Source organism: Nerophis ophidion, linkage group LG02, assembly GCF_033978795.1.
Source record: "Nerophis ophidion isolate RoL-2023_Sa linkage group LG02, RoL_Noph_v1.0, whole genome shotgun sequence".
NCBI classification, from domain to species: Eukaryota; Metazoa; Chordata; class Actinopteri; order Syngnathiformes; family Syngnathidae; genus Nerophis; species Nerophis ophidion.
In genome coordinates this window covers 14,001,812-14,017,122 of record NC_084612.1, presented here as the reverse complement: position 1 = coordinate 14,017,122, position 15,311 = coordinate 14,001,812, and the positions used below count along the sequence as shown (strand labels likewise).

At 38.2% G+C, this 15,311-nt stretch overlaps 1 protein-coding gene across 5 annotated transcripts in view; it reads right to left on the bottom strand.

Annotated features, from left to right (window-relative positions):
• The window catches only part of LOC133537032 (SH2 domain-containing adapter protein F-like), a 225,905-nt gene that overhangs the window by 163,461 nt on the left and 47,133 nt on the right, over window positions 1-15,311 (bottom strand). For all 5 annotated transcript variants that reach the window (XM_061877861.1, XM_061877853.1, XM_061877871.1 and 2 more), the window contains exon 2: window positions 9,203-9,335. In XM_061877861.1, coding sequence (XP_061733845.1) covers window positions 9,203-9,335 — 133 coding nt within the window. The remainder of the gene's footprint in view (window positions 1-9,202; window positions 9,336-15,311) is intronic.

Sequence of the window (15,311 nt, the reverse complement as noted above, 5' to 3'; positions counted from 1 at the left end):
TTTAAATAACAAGTGGTGATCAACTTTTTATGTTCATTTGAAATACAATAAGATATAGCACTTAAAATTGGGTTTAAAGTGTACAAACTTGTACTAAAATATAGACTTTTGTAGAGGCTCAAACCAATTATTTATGTTTACATTCTTTCTTATGGGGGAACTCAGCTTCACTATACAAACGTTTTGATTTGCACACAACATTCAAGAGCCAATCAAGTTCGTAGATCGAGTCTCCACTGTATATCTTCCCAATGGACAATATTCTAGGAATTAAACTGATATGTTTTCCTAAGTCAGTGTACAGCTCGTAGCTTGCAGATTCACTATCTAATACAAAAATGTCCGGTTAGAAAATATAATGAAATGCCCCACCCATCGATTTTCTACCTTTGTCCCTTTCGGGGTCGCTGGAACCTATCTCAGTTGCATTCGGGCGGAAGGTGGTGTACACCCTGGACAAGTCGCCAACTCATCACAGGGCCAACACAGATAGACAAACAACATTCACACTCACATTCACACACTAGGGCCAATTTAATGTTGTCAATCAACTTATCCCCAGGTGCATGTCTTTGGAGGTGGGAGGAAGCTGGAGTACCCGGAGGGAAACCACGCAGTCACGGGGAGAACATGCAAACTCCACACAGAAAGACCTCGAGCGCGGGATTGAACTCATGACTCCTCAGGACCTTTGTATTGTGAAGCAGATGCACTATGATATAATGAAATGAAATTCGTAAATAACCTTGTCAAGATTGGTCATGACATTTTGGCCATATGTTTGTGTTTTCATATTTTTTGTGTTTTTTTTGTATTTATTATTTTTCAGTTTCACTTTAAATTACTCGTCTTTCCGCACCTTTACTTTGTTTTCCAGCGCACCTGTTCTTGTTTGCTAATCAGATGTATTTACTTTCAGATGTGGCTGCTCGCGGGATCATTGTTTGTTTGTGCTTCAGGGTGAATGTTTGTAAGCTTCCCCCATTCTTTTGGTGCTCTTGCCTGCTGCACTTAGCTTTTCCTTTGTATATTAAATACATGTTTTACATGCACGTCAGCTCCTGTCTCTACATTTTGGGGTCACAACTACTGCAACCAAACGGCATCGTTACATTAGCTCATGTTAACAAATGTAAATTATGCAAGTGTAGAGTTGTTGGGGTTTTACTAGTGAGGCACCTATACATTAAATGTATTGTGACTATCCAATTGCCTTGCAGTGATTGGCTGCAACCATCAGAGGCATCGCAGTTATTTCTACTTGTCAAAATAATGTTTTTTTTTTTTTTCATTAAAAATGGCAGCAAAATTAATGTTTGTGAAAAACTCAATTACCGTATTTCTTCAAGTTGTGGTCCCTGCTCAAAAAGAGACAGGATCCCATTAGTTGCCTTCAAGCCAACTGCAAAACCCCAATGTGAGAATTTTTGCCGATTAACCTATTGATGCATGTATACAATAGCTAAAATAAATGTGGAGTAATACCGCCATGTTGGAAAGGGGTTGCCTGATGATCCAATGTTACATGCCTTAGCATTCCTGTACACGCTGACATGGAGCCGGCCCACAATGTTGTATGCGTCCATGTTTGTGTTAATATGCAATAAAAAAAAATCCTCCTGGTGTGACATTTTGTTACATTTAAGCAAAATAGTACATTTTTATTCAGTTTTAAACTCCAGTTTCAACTCTTTTCAATAATAAACATACATTTTCCATCTCTTTTCGAGCAGGTTAACGCCCTGTAATATTATTGGCAAAACACTATTGCTAATAACTTAGAGAAAATTTTGTACATCTCAGGTCATAACAATCACAAAATTTAGAAGAACATTTTTTTTTCTAATTAATTGTCAGATTTTAAGTATAATTACAAAACCATTGCATTGGCTACACCTCCATTTAAGGTAAGAGACACACCTTTATCCTGCTCATCACGCCTAAGCATCAGCAGACAAAGGGATATCATGTCTGACATGCATTTCTGCAGACATACAGACAGGGAGGGTGTGGATGCCTTCGCATAACTGCAGGTGCTGCAATAAGTCGCAGAGCAGCAGCTCAGGGGGAGGCTCAGCAGGCTTTTTCGGGGTTAAGGAAGTCGTGACATGCCCCTCCAGCGGGGCCCATAAATCAGCCCTCTCTGGCTTTGCCGAAGGATAAATCCAAGGAGAGAAAGCGTTGGGGAGTGCGCAACAGACAACGTGTTTGCCAACAGCAGCAGGAGTGCCGGTGGTGCTTCTTTCGCCGCCGGCCTCCCAACGCCTCACTGTCTTGTTTGAGACTGTGTTTGTGTATTCAAGGTGTGCGCAATGTATGATGAAGGGATCAAGATGAGTGTGCGTAAGTCTATTTTGCACACTTTGATTTATTTCAAAGACGAGGTAATCAAACTGATTCACTTGACCTTCACACACCTAAATTCATTTGGAAAATAGTTTACAACCCTCTGTCATTGACTTGAACAGGTCAAGACAGATAAGTCTATGGGTTTGTTGGATGACATAATGATAAATCAAAAACTCGCCGAGACATGACCTGTGTATAAGGAAGTGCGTGTTGTTGATGAGTGAGGCTTTGGCTGTCCATGTGTACCATATGTGGAACAAAGCTGTGGGTAAAAAGCAAGAGGACGCGGCTGGTAGAGCGACAGTCGGCTTTGTTAATATTGAAGGTTTACTCAAGTATATAAAGTAGGGCTATGAATCTTTGGCCACAACACGATTCGATTCTTGGCGGAACAATTCAACTCACCGAGCGATTCTCGATTCAAAAAGATTCCTGATTCAAAATCAATAGTATAGTGCCAGCTTTATGATTAACCACATTCCTCCATAAAATAAATAAACAGCTATGATAAATGTCCATATTACTGTATTTTTGGACTATATGGAGCACTTAAAATCCTTTCATTTTCTTAAAACTTGACAGTGCGGCCTTATAACCCGGTGCACCTATTTTACGGAATACTTTTGGTTGTGCTGACCAACCTTGAAGCTATTTTATTAGGTACATGATGAAATGATAAGTCTGAGCAGTAGTTGGCAGTCACTCATAAGAGATACGTGTAGATTGAAATATGACGGCAGTCACACATAAGACATATGTGTAGACTGCAATATGACTCAAGTAAACAACACCAACATTTTATATGTCCCATTGAAAGTATGAATATTATATATGGCGCTCAAAAATCCATCAAAGTGTTTTAATACGACTATGAAGCCGCACCGCTTGATAATTTCTACTGTGCTTCAACATTCGAGTATTATTATGGTGTGTGTGTATAAGGTAAGACATCTTATCTGGCGTTTTGTTTCGCAACATTATTCAAAAGCAACTTTTCTTACCTCCTGGTATCTGCTAAACTGTATTTGGGATCTGAATGAGTCCTGAAATGTGTGCGTGTCCGCCTTTGTAGTCTGTGTTAACCCCATAGTCAATAAGCTTCTTCTTTTTCTCTATCTTCTTGTTATGGGACATTCATCCTCCGCTGTTGCCATTTCTAATATAAAGTACTGTCAAATGTTTACTTACATCCGTCAGTAAACTCGCCATGAAAGCGCAATAACATACTGGTGTAGTGAGTTTTTATTATTCACCCAAGGAACTATGCACTGTAAAAAAAAATTCTGTAAAAAAACGGTCATCTACTGGTAGCTACGGCTGCCAAACGAAAACCATAAAATTAAAGAAAAACCAAATAAATAATAACCAAATAATGATCAAAAACCTTATATTTACAGAAATTTTCATGAAACATTTTGCGGAAAAATATCATAATTTTACAGATTTTTACTAAATTATTAAGATCAACCACCTTTAATAAAGTGACGATGCAAACAGTTCTGCAGAAAAATACCTTTATTCTACAGGTTTTTCCAAATTATTACGATCAACCACCTTTAATGAAGTGACAATGGTGGCAGTTCCACAGAAAAATACCATAATTTTACAGATTTTTACTAAATTATTAAGATCAACCACCTTTAATAAAGTGACGATGCAAACAGTTCTGCAGAAAAATACCTTTATTCTACAGATTTCCAAATTATTACGATCAACCACCTTTAATGAAGTGACAATGGTGGCAGTTCCACAGAAAAATACCATAATTTTACAGATTTTTTCTGAATTGATAAGATCAGGGGTTTTAAACTCATTTTACCTGGGGCCACTGGATGGCGAAACTACGTGAAAAGTGGATTCACCTTCTTTGAATGGCTATCCCGACCTTGTGTTTTTTATGTTAATTTAGTAAAAAATAAAAAATAAAAATACAAAACTCTTCTGCGGCCCGGTACCAATCACCCGGTGGTTGGGGACCACTGATCTAATGTACTAGAATTGCAACTGCAAGTAGGGCTGGGCGATATTGCCTTTTTTTAATACCGCAATATTTTTAGGCCATATCGCGATATACGATATATTTCTCAGTATTTTGCCTTAGCCTTGAATGAACACTGGATACATATAATCACAGCAGTATGGTGATTCTATGTGTCTACATTAAAACATTCTTGTTCATACTTCTCTAATATATGCTACTTTTAAACTTTCATGCAGAGAAGGAAATCACAACTAAGTCAATTTACCAAAACTGTATTTATTAAAGTTATTAGCAGGTGACTTTTCAAATGATGCTACATATTAGCAGTAATGCTACTTTTGGTAGCACTGCTTGTGCCCCACACATAACAAATTAAAGTTGTCTATTCGACATATTCCCGCTTGAAGCCGAACCACCGCCAGACGATGGGACCCGTGCTGTTTTTCTTGGGAATTAGTTCCTCCTTTATTTGTTACGAGTTTCACACCTTCTTTCTCTCACGACAACCCGCTAGCATCACAGCTAAAGTTAGCCACGGCGATACCTCTCTGCTGGACGAGGGCGTGTACGTATGTGACGTATGATGTGACAGTATGTAAGAAGAGTGTGCGCCTGCTTGTCTGTGAGAAGGAGACACAGGAAAGAGCGAGGAGAGCCTGTAGTGTAATGCCCGCAGCTAAAAACAACTGCGTGAGAACGTCTACTCGAACATTACGATAGTCATTTTCTATATCGCACAGAGATAAACCCGCGATTTATATCGTATATCGATATATTGCCTAGCCCTAACTGCAAGTAACGTCAACTGTGTAATAGTAGCAAATCAGACTCAAATGTAAGACAACAAGAAATGCACAGCACAGTTATCAATATCAGATCACTGTTACATGGAAAAGATACATTCTTTCTTACTAAATGTATTATTTACAGTCTGATAGAAGAAAGTTTATGTACTGTACTGCATGGAATTGCATATCTTTTAAACTTTAATCTTATCTAATCATACAACAAATAATATATCATTACAACTGTATTACATTTTTTGGGAAAAATAAAAGACCTAAATATATTGTTTTCACCTTGATTAATGATTTTCAGGCAAGTTATCTGTAAATTTGTGCTAGGAAAATATCTAAATTGTGTAAAAATACGAGGTGATTATTGGAGCTACAACAATTAATCGACTACATTGGTTATAAGAATTAATTGACAAATATTTTCTATTGTTGTCCAGTCACATAATGAAATGTTGATTGATAGATTGCCAGGAATACCTATGTTTAAATGTTTATGCCTTCAGGTAAATAATCGCAGCTAAATAACCCTAACGATACTGGATTAAAATAGGTCTTGCATTTTTCAAAGGACATATTGTACTTTAAGTCTAGTGATTTATTTTTCACAATGATTTTGTACTTTGTATAATTAAGTAAAAAACATTAGTTTTTCAGTAATGTTTATTTTGTTACAATTTAATTTGCTATGGTTTAAAATATTTGGTAAAATCAAGTCAGGGACTCGATGTCAAACTCAAACATGTACAACATAAGCAATAATTGTTTGACAAGTTGACTAATTAAAGAAAAATAATCGCTGACTAAGCGACTATCTAAATAATCATTAGTTGAAGCCCCACCAATAATGCACTAATATTCATTGATATATGTGTTCAAACAAATGGCCCTCTGATGGCAGCCATAACTGGAATGGAGTTTGACATCTGAAACATACACTAAATAAAGCAGGGGGGCAAACTTGTTTTCTTTGTGGACCACATCGCAAGTATAGCTCCACTCAGAGAGCGTTTTGTAAAAGTGAATAAATAATATAAATGCATATTAGCCTCGTTATCCAATTTGCATTGGTAACCAACTTGCTCTGAAATCATAAGTCAAAGTGACAAGTAGATATTGAAGTATTTGTTTGTGATAACCAAAAACTAAATAAATGCTTGGAACATATTGTTGTATAATCAACAGTAATATTAAAGTATGCAACTGCATGCAGTACATGTGTCTGTCAAAATTGCAAGAACAGATATACTGTATATAATCAGAAACTGATCTTGAACTTCCAGCCTTTTCACAGGCCACATAAATGTCGTGGTGGGTCAGATTTGACACCTGCGAACAAGAGTAAACATGCACTGAATTCCAACTGTGTGCACATATATTTGCATTAAGTGTTTTCAAGAATATGAACCCATCCATGACTTTATGACATCGATAAAATACAAAGCACCTGTCAGAACGGCAGCAAATGATAGTTAATCTAACCTGAAAGCATGAAAACCGCAAAGTCTTTTGTTCCCCAGACACCGATAGCTTCCATCACATCTCACTCTCACAGACGAGCAAACATAAAACCAAATTGAGCTCAATTTAAAAAAAAAAAAAAGGCAAACGAGTAATGCCACAAAAACCCTTTTGCTCTCTCGGACTTTTCATCTGTACAGCCGCTCAGATGAGGGCGATAAATCTTTGCTTTTTTGGCCGAGGCGGCGACTGGGCCAGGGTCAAACTAGTAAGACAGATGAAAACAAGAGATTGTCTGGAGGCCTCGTGAGAGGAAAATTGCAGAAGAGCCGCAGGGACACTCATGTCCGGCTTTTGTGGGCATGAGGCAAGCTGTATATCTGTGTTTTTTAGGGGCGTGTGTGGAGGAAGCTGAAAAGGTGCAACAGTCACACTTTTCCTGGAAAACAGCTGCCATGTTTATCACTTTCGTGTGCATGTTTTCTGTCCTTGAAGGATGAATATGCAAGGTGACAAAGCATTGTGGTGAAGTTCTTCTGCTAGTACACAACTACTGTGGTCTCAGGAGACAAGGAAATGTTTTCAAGGAAATCCCAGCATGTGGCCGCTAAAATAACCCTTTTCAAGAAGTCCCCATTATCGAACGTATTCCTCTGTAGGTTTTTTTTGCTGTAAATCGCTTCGAGGCGGATATGATATCATTCCTTGCAAGTCGGTGCCTTTGAAAATGTTTCTGAATCCTTGATGACACACATTTTGTTTCTGCTCTGCTGCACCTGTCATGTTAAAGCAGCACCAGGCCATCGGAGTGATTCCCAACTTGAGAGCGTGTGGGGAAGAAAAAGACCCAGTGCAGAAAAAAAAAACATAATATAGCACGTGATAAAAACAAGTAGTGGTAATTGAAGAGTAACTTCCCATACAGATATTTTATAAAAGATGCCAATAATATCATGATACTACAATGATACAAAAAGTGATACATTGGAAAAAAAAGAGGAACTACAAAAATATCCTAAGTAATTAATAGATTAAAAAAGAGGGTAAGAGTTGAGGAGTAATTATCCATCAATCCATCCATTTTCTACCGCTTATTCCCTTTGGGATCGCGGGGGACTATGTATTATATAATAGAGATAAGGCAATAATAGATGTAGCGTAGTCGCTCATCACATTACACATCGAACATTGCAGTGTCACTCTCTCACAAACTATTTTTCAAAGCAAATTCTATGTATTTTTGGCAATAACTAAGCATTTCTAAGCATATAAAAGGCGAAAATAACTGAAAATATCAATACTACAGTAGTATTGGCCTATAGTTGAGCTCAAACCAATCAAAGCGTGTGGTTTTGTATCGTGGCCACTGATTGGCTCAGCCTCAAGCAACATTATTGTATTAGGTTAAAAGTGATTAGGGACGGCGTGGCACAGTGGAAGAGTGGCCATGCGCAACCCGAGGGTCCCTAGTTAAATCCCCACCTAGTACCAACCTCGTCACGTCCGTTGTGTCCTGAGCAAGACACTTCACCCTTGCTCCTGATGGGTGCTGGTTAGCGCCTTGCATGGCAGCTCCCTCCATCAGTGTGTGAATGGGTAAATGTGGAAGTAGTGTCAAAGCGCTTTGAGTACCTTGAAGGTAGAAAAGCGCTATACAAGTGTTACTGCTCCCATAATATCGAAAACTGCATTTAGAAGATTGTAAACCTTTTTAATTAATATTCTAAGAAAATTCATAATTAATCATTCCTAATTCAAAGAAAATTAATTTACCATGGTCAGGCCCGGAAACAATAAATTGGATTTAATGTACTGGGGAAAAAACTAAATTGTAAATGGAATAAAAAAAGTATAAATAAATACATTTAAAAAGCATTTACTAATCAATAACAAATAAGGAATATAAATAATAAACGCAAAGAAAAAACTATTTCAAAATACATACAAAATATGTAAATGAAAATGTAAAAAGAATCTAAATAAAATTTTAATTAATATGAAAATAAATGTGAAACACTAACATTCTTTAAAAAAGGGGATAATTATGTATAGTAAGTCTTCTACTAAATTCTAACAGTTTTAACAAAGTTTCAAAACAACAGCTAACAAAGTAATTAATGCATTGCCTTTGTACAATATTTTACATTCAAACCACCTTAATGACAAATCAAGCATCCCAATTATGATCTGCATGCATCAACTCGGCAACATACTTCAAAACCAGACCTCTTATAAACAAACATTGGTTCCTCCGCAATACATTGCTAACATTTTCATATACTGTCGATAAAAGTAATCCAAAAGACAAACTAACATGAATCAAGAACCCTAACAAACTTGAATAAAACCCATCACGGGTCCCAAAACAATGCTTTATTAAGTTCTCCTTGTTGGTAATTAAAGCAAACAATCAAACCAGAGCCGTTCTAATTAAACGTAATTTATCAATGCACTTTGTTTGGACATAGCGATGTCGGTTTATCAACACTGCACAATGAGAATCCCATGAATCCATGTAGGAAAACTAAACATCTGTCCTAACCTGTGTGAATGTGGTGTAATGGATATTCGCATACTTTGCACCAACAAAAGCGATAAAAAGCCGGCGACTATCTACCTGCCATCATCTTCTGGGCCTCATAGGGTTCCATATAACCGTCATTCTCCGTTGTCACTTTCTCCGTCGTAATCTGTACGCCGCCAGCCTGCTCGGCGTCAAAAGGGTCAGCGTAGTCTTCCAGGATAATGAGCTAGAGGAAAAAAGTCAAAGGTGAATTCAAAGAGAAGGATAATTTTTTTTTCTGCACTGTTAAAGACGACAACGCCGGAAGCTGTAGGGAGAGTCGCAATGACAGATTAGGTGTCCGCCGGACATTGCCGAGTCATGTCTGCGGAGGCAGGCTTAGGCAAAAATGAAGTCATACATACATCGCACAACCGCAGTTTCTCAGCTTTGGGCTTCCAGCACGCTCTGTGCATCTGCTGGCCTGGCCTAATTATATGACGGTGACAAGCCTACTTTTCAAAAAAGTGGCTGGACTTTCTTAGGACAAACAATTTGGCAGATTTATACCCAACAGGCAGCCAGCCAAGGACTAATTGCAGCCTTGCTCTTTTTTTGCAGAGCATTTTGTGCAAGTAGACGGCAATTAGGTGGACATCCTGAAGCCCAGAAATACGGCCCAAAAAATTGAGGGAACAGAGTGTACATCTATAGTGCCTTCGGGGGTGTATTTGCATCCTTGAAATAGTTGCTTTAACACCAGGATAGAGCATTTTCAAACGTATCCTTTGAAGGGAACTCAAGTCCCACTGGAGCCATCTGTCCTCTTGGACATTAGACCTTGGAGAGGTGTGAGCGGAGGAGTCTGGCTGGACTTGCTGTTAAAAAACACTGCTGACTGGTTTTGTAGCGGTACATGTCTTCGTAATTTTCTGTTCAGAACATTCTGTACATTCATACAATGTCTAAAACTAGGGCTGCAATATTTCAGCCAAGTAATAATCATGATTACTTAGGTGTAAGGTAAAATCTAGTTTTAAGTGGGACGCGCGTAGATGTGTCATCATTTCTAATGAAATAGTCTAATAAAAGGGCAAATTAAACATTATCCATATAGTCAAAGACAAATCTTTGTGTTTTTGTAAATTACCATTTCATCTTTTTCCAATTAGATGATAATGCCCTGACCTCTATTTATCCATTAGTTATCCGTTTTTTCAGGGTCATAAGAAAAAACAGCCATGGATGGCCTAAGTGTCATCGATTGGACACCACAATATATTTGATCGTCTGTACTGTGAAACATGTATATTAAGTGACAAAATACTAAAACATAGCCTTACTTAGTGTAATGATTGTACTCAAGTCAGGGTTCCCACCAGCTTGCCAATAAGATATACAATATACGGAAAAAGCATGGCGATATATCATATAACTTGCATAATTGTTGATGATGCATATATTTACTTGAAAAAAAGAAAGAAAATACATGCATTTAAAAATCAATCTGTGCTATTAATGATTATTATTGACATAATTTGTCTTAGATCGTTTTGCTCTATTTTTTATACTGGTATTTGTTATTATTGTTCAATGTAACACAGACTGGATACCAGTGGTCTTTCAATTAGGGGAAGCCAATTTTCAGCTACTCTCTAAACAGGAGTACAGTCTCCAATAGTAAAAAAATATAAATATAAACATGTTATATTTTAAAAGGAAAACTTCACTTAAAAATAGCAAAATATCCAATATATCAACAGGAACAACAGAATGGAAGTTGATGCTTTGACAGTGGTCTATATTTCCAGGTTACATATTCACTCATTTTGCTTTCAATAAAAAAAAATTAAAAAAGAGATTCAGTCTCAGACAGATCGTCCCATCATCATGCAGGAAGCTCGGCGCCCAGTTTTCAAAGGCGAGCATTTATCCAATGATGGTCTGGTTTGACTGCAACGGAACAGCCCTTTTTATTCCTCCTTACTGAAGGCAATGGAAGCTTTGCTTCAATACTTTTTGATGCGCTGTGACACTAAAATCAATTTAAAAAGTTGATTCAGCTGTCGCCAAAGTAGCTGATTTGGAGAAGAAGTTCATCGCACAGTAGGTCAAACTGGAGTGCAAAGTAAGGCTGTGGTTGGAGAAGCCGCCGCTCCACCGCGTGGACAGCACCTCTGTCTTACTGCCGTGGCTTGTAGACACTCACTTGCGTGATTTTTGCTTACGGTTAAAGTTTTTCTTTGGCCAAATTGACGGTCCATCTCTCGTCTTTAGTACGTAAATAGTAGGCTACATATCCATTCATACAATGTATTACTTAAATTTGTTTTCACGTAAAATACCCACTTTGTTAAGGTGTGGTGGTTATTATTTTGCCGTGGCATTTGGGGAAACCCTGCAGGTGGTAGAGTCCTTCCACCTTTACTGGATTTATACACATCCGCATATGCAGGGGCTGCAAGAAATTCAATGAGGAGTACGTCGCTCCAGAACACCAGCGAGAAATGTTAAAACTCGACGGAAAAGTGTCTCCAGACCCTGTTTACCACTATGGCTAGCCATTAGTCCTGCTTGTGCGACTTTAAGGAGGCCAGCTGGGCAGCATGTTGTGCAGGCAACCACACCTGTCGCTATTTAATCACAGCAACATGGTCTTCGATGCACACCGAGTTAGACTCAACGGAAAAGAAACGAGGCAACTGGCTGCAGTGGTGCTTTGCAGCCGGCCAGCAAGGTTGTCGGCATACAGTAGTCCTAGAGCACTGTGCCTATACATAATAACATTTGGCGTTGGCAGGAGCCACTTCATAGGGCTTTGAAAGTGCTTGATTGGAAATGCATTTTAACTGTTGGTAACACAGACAATCAAGTTAACTTCATCGTAGAATTCAAAATTGTGATTGGGATTAACTTTTGATCAATTGTGCAGCCGTACCTTAAATCGAAGTATGTACCGAACAGTGATAATGACTGTTATGTATCGTTACACCTAAACTGGCGTTTATGTCAACCACTTACTTAAGCCGCACCCAAAACAAATAAATATTTCTACATATATTAGCCGCGACTACATATATGCCGGTACCAAATAATTTGTAAATGTTTAATTATATACCTTAATTGTTTACAAACAGTGCCTGTCACATGGCATTAAAACAGCTGATCAAACAAAACAGAAGTCATTGTAATGGACCCACAAGCTGCGTAACCTAGCTCTACAATCAGCAAAACAGACTCAATAATTCTAGGGTGATGCTTTGGTGAATTTACGAAACTGAAACAATACAAAAAGAATGCTATTGCAAGTCAATAATACTAACACAGACTCTTGTAAACGTGTTAGCATATCCGCTAATACTTACAACGCTAGCTCAATTACATTACAATAGCACAAATATGCAAGAAAACACTCCTACAGACATCACAAGTGAGACGTTTTCGCAGGTATGAATTTTTTTTAGTTATAATGTAAAACTTATAAACTTGCTTAGAGTGATGAATAAAGAATCTTTTCGAGCAGAACAGTTATGGACAGTTACACTTCCAGTTAAAGGGACAAGAGAGGAAGTACGTTTTCAACTTGCAGCACCTGCAGTAAGAAAACGTCTCCAAAAGATGGCGCCATAGCACAAACAAAAACTCACCTTTCCAGTGTCTTTGTCTGTGTTATACGAAAACTATTTGTTAATAAATACAAAACATTATGGGCGTTACGGAAAAATCCAGAAGTTAGCCGCACTGCTTTATAAGCCGTAGGGTTCAAAGCGTGGGAAAAAAGTAGCAGCTTACAGTCCGGAAAATACGGTGCGTTATTGAAAATGGTAGCCCACAGGCTAATAGACACCATTCCCCAATTAGCTGCAAATTATTGGATTGTAAACATTAAAATACCTACTGCACTACTGTTATGAGTCAGGGCTGCATGCTTTGCAACAATTTGTCAATATTTGGGCTTATTTTAGAGGGAAAGCTAGGTTTGACAGAAAAAGCTGCAGGGCTGAAATGCTCGCTGCAGGCTAAACAGATGTCTGACACTATTTGCAGCACCAATCGAATCAACCTCTAAGACTATGTTTAAACCGCAGGCAAAAGTGGCCCAAATCTCAATTTTTCTAGATCAGATTTGATCAAACCTTAGAATTAGTGTTTTTACATGAAAGTAAATGAAAGTAGTATAATGGATTGTATAGGCGCCAGCGCCCCCCCGCGACCCCGAAAGGGAATAAGCGGTAGAAAATGGATGGATGGATGGATTGTATATAGTGTAATATATTGGATTGCAATCTTTTTCAGGCTGGCTGTTAAGTAGAAGAGACATGGACATCAGCGATGATCAACAGTAGCTTTATTTTTTAACTCACATGTATGCATATGTCCCACAGCGTCAATTCTGGTCTTTCAACAATTGTTATTTCTTCTAAATCATATATATTACATATAGAGTACTATTTATGCACTATTGAAAAGTGACGCACCGAAAATTTGGTCGTCTTGACTAAAAAAAACTAAACTAAATGTGATGAAATATCCATTTCAGCTGGCGACTGCGTCTTTCCACCGTACACAAGTGACGTAGCTCGCCCAAAGCTGACGAAAAAATCTGATTCAGGTCACATACAGGTCAGATTGAGTTTAGACTGCAGCCAAATTTGAAAAGTTCAGATTCCAATCGGATTCAGGACTACCTCCTGAAGTGGCCAAAGGACCAGATTTCAAGCACTTCGGAACGTTAAACCGGCAAAAAAAAATTCTGATCTGTGTCACCTGGGGGCGAAAAAAAAAATCAGATTTGGTGTGGAGTGTAAACAGGGCCTAATAAAACAGCTTCATGACATCACCACCACTGATGCCCAATCATCAGGACATGACTCCCAACCACTGACCTTCACTGTTTTCTCAAACCCTTAACATCTTAAATCATGTCAACGCTTGTGTAAAACAGTCATTGATATATTGTTCCAATCAGCCAAATGCCTATGCATCAACCTAAGTGTTGCATGTAACTGTGCACGACTGGCAAAACACCCTATGAGTCATCACGGGCACCAGGAAATAATTTAGCCTAAATACAAACAAGCATATCACTCATCCTGTGGAGGTGTACGGAGAGGCCCGCTATGCTAAGACAACAATCAGGCACTGTGTTTGCCATTGGCAAAAAGACGCACACCCACACGTGCACAATCTCACACATGCACACACGCGCACACCCTATCCTGCCTCAAGGAAGCAAGCATAATGTACTGATAAAACATTTCATACAAGCTGGGGAAGTACCAACATTTTGGAGCAAGAATACCAATCAGGAGAAGACGTTGAGTAATAGAGTTATTACATTGTGCTATAATAAACTATATTACAATGTTTTATAAACGAATACACCATTATGACCTCAATAGGTTTGACGTTGTATAAACACAAGACAAAAAGGTTATTTTGGGAACCCAAGACAGGCGACCAAGACCCAACTATTGGCTACTTTTTATTAGAATTTGCAGCATCTGAGGATTTTAGCGTGCATGTGCGAGCCAGTCTGCCACAAAACAAGAGGATGGAGAAAAAGAAGGAACTTACTGACAACAACTTTAGACTACAACTGAATAAAAATGGCGGACTCGCGTTACTCTCTTTGGGTAAACTTCTACAATTTCTAAAGCTATCCGCTAACGTAGCTAAGGCCAAATATGTCACTAAAGTAGGGCTGGGCGATATGGCCTTTTTTTTTTTTATACATCTCATTTTCAGGTGTTAGCCTGGAATTAACACTTGATACATATAATCACAGCAGTATAATGATTCTATGCGTCTACATTAAAACATTCTTGTTCATACTGCATTAATATATATGCTCATTTTAAACTTTCATGCAGAGAAGGAAATCACAACTATCATTTGACCAAAACTGTATTTTCTAAACAGTTATTAAGCATAGGCGCAAACTTCATGTAATTTCCAAAACTGAAAGTGCAAGTTTGTCAGAGACATTTTTTTAAAAAGCTATTGGTGCACTTTTGTGCATGATGTCACTAAGATGACATATCAGAACAACACTAAATTAAAGTGCACTTTTTGTACAGAACGCCACTACAATAGTTTAAAACAAATACAGTGGCACCGAATGGAGATGTTGAAATGCGGAGTAAACACTCTTCATTCTCTAGCAGGTGACTTTTCAAATGATGCCACATACTAGCAGAAATGCTACTTTTGGTAGCAACGC